General features: G+C 50.4%; 1 protein-coding gene across 1 annotated transcript; it reads left to right on the top strand.

The window, feature by feature from the left end:
- Window positions 1-1,371: 1,371 nt before the first annotated feature.
- On the top strand, window positions 1,372-1,545 carry PV09_09858 (uncharacterized protein; the record flags this gene model as incomplete). The annotated part of the gene is made up of 1 exon (XM_016364006.1): window positions 1,372-1,545. A coding segment is annotated over one exon (173 nt), but the record flags the coding sequence as incomplete, so codon positions are not given.
- Window positions 1,546-1,888: the final 343 nt, after the last annotated feature.

The following is a 1,888-nucleotide window of genomic DNA, read 5'->3' as shown; positions in this document are numbered from 1 at the left end:
CTTGTGCCCATGCCTGCGCTAATCTAGGGCCAACAGACATGGACTGCGTGGTAGAGGGAAGGCGTTATCGCTACCCAGCCATTAGGCTACAATGGTTAATGGACGGAACCGGACAACCATTTGACGTCGCCCTGTTTTTCGCATTCTCCCGCGTCGTATTCAAAAAGAGAGGTTCGCAACAGTGGCGCGTCCCAGATGTCCCTCGGGAATACCTGGGCAAAACTCTTGCAGCCTACGCCGACACAAAGATTAGAATGTATGGATACCCTAATGGATCTCCCGCTTTCCTAGATGCGGTAATTACCGAAACTGTGGAAGCAGAAGCTTGCTACTTCGCAGGGCAAGCATCACACAGCTTTCTTTCCGCTACGCCGACGCCTGAGTCTTTAAAGTTGACGTGTGGGGGGCTATCTGGATCTCCAGTTGTGAGCTTAAAAGGAGATTTTGTCAAGTGTCGCTATTAGAGGCCGTCATGTGAGCAATGAGCTTGAATTGTTGATGGTTCCTGCTGTGCTGTTCATGAACTTCGTGTTAAGCGGCACCAACCGCGCTCCACATCTCGGGCCGATCCGCTATCGGAAGCTGCTGATAAACACATGGTGGAGGGGCGTTCGAACGAATATCCGCAGACACCAAGCAAATGTGCTGGCACAACTATCGAAGACTATACCGCTACCAAAGAGCCTCTGTTAGCAATATTTAATATTCTTCTTCTTGTTGTTCAAGGTTTAACGGTCGGAATTTTCATCACGTGATATCGTTGTGCCCTGCAACCCCGTGACCAATCTGGGTTTGTTGTTGCCGTTGGAGTGCGTCAACGCGCAACTCCAACACCGTAGGTCATTACCAACACTAACGTCCATCCCTGCGTGGCGCTATCCCTGCGTAAAACTGCTCGACCAACGCCTTCCGCCACAACGAATTCAACAAGAAGTGGAAGGCCTTAATAGCCTCGGAATGAACGCTCAAAGCCGCAAATTTTATCCTGAACTTCCTATCCTTGTATAAAGCCTTCTACATACTAAGTAATACGGCGACTCGTTGCGTACGACAGTGAGAGCTGCACTCCGGAGAGCGTCGGATAAGCCAGATATTTCAGTCGCTCGCTCTAGACTTCTTAACTTATGGAAACATGCAAAGATCGCGTACCCAGCATAGCACCCCAATATCTGACGCTGTTACGCTAAAAACCGAGTGACACGTCGCCTATAAGCGTCTCCGGCCACTACTGCTATCCATTTACATTCGTATAATAAGGAGGCGGAGCTTGCGTCATTGACACTAAGCGAGGCGAAGTGTGACGCGACAGAGTAACTTATGTGAGGTCTGTCACGTTCCATGTATCAGTCAAGACTTCCTAACTGGGCGTAGCAGCGGCTTTGGGGCCGCTAAGGAGTGCACAACCGAGTAAAATTAACCAACCATCAAATCCTTTATATACCACTCTTCTGCAGCCCTTCTCAATTGATCGAACAATATGGGGCAAGATTGTTAGGCCAGGAGCAAATGAAACATCCCAACTGTATGCCTTAAGATCTGCTCACAGTATATCCACGCACTCCCTACTCTCAACTCTCTCGCATTTCATGCTAAGTTACCCGAACTACAGTTGTGTCAACCGCCCAGAATCAACGCCACGCACCGCCCAGACGAACCTATATATAAATCGCGGTGTCCTCTGCTCGAACGATGCCGACGATCGTCGATGACACCCTCCCGACCTCGTCGGTCTCGCATTTCTACGCAGACGAAAAGAAGAGCGGAGGCATATTCACCACGATGCGAACGTTGTCATCATCGGCGCTGGCGTCGCGGGTTCCACCCTCGCTGTCGCGCTTGGTGACCAGGGCCGCAGCGTCATATTGCTTGAGAAGAATCTGAAGCAGCC

Source organism: Verruconis gallopava (genome assembly GCF_000836295.1).
Source record: "Verruconis gallopava strain CBS 43764 unplaced genomic scaffold supercont1.328, whole genome shotgun sequence".
Lineage (NCBI taxonomy): Eukaryota > Fungi > Ascomycota > Dothideomycetes > Venturiales > Sympoventuriaceae > Verruconis > Verruconis gallopava.
This window is presented reverse-complemented; position numbering and strand designations above follow the sequence as displayed.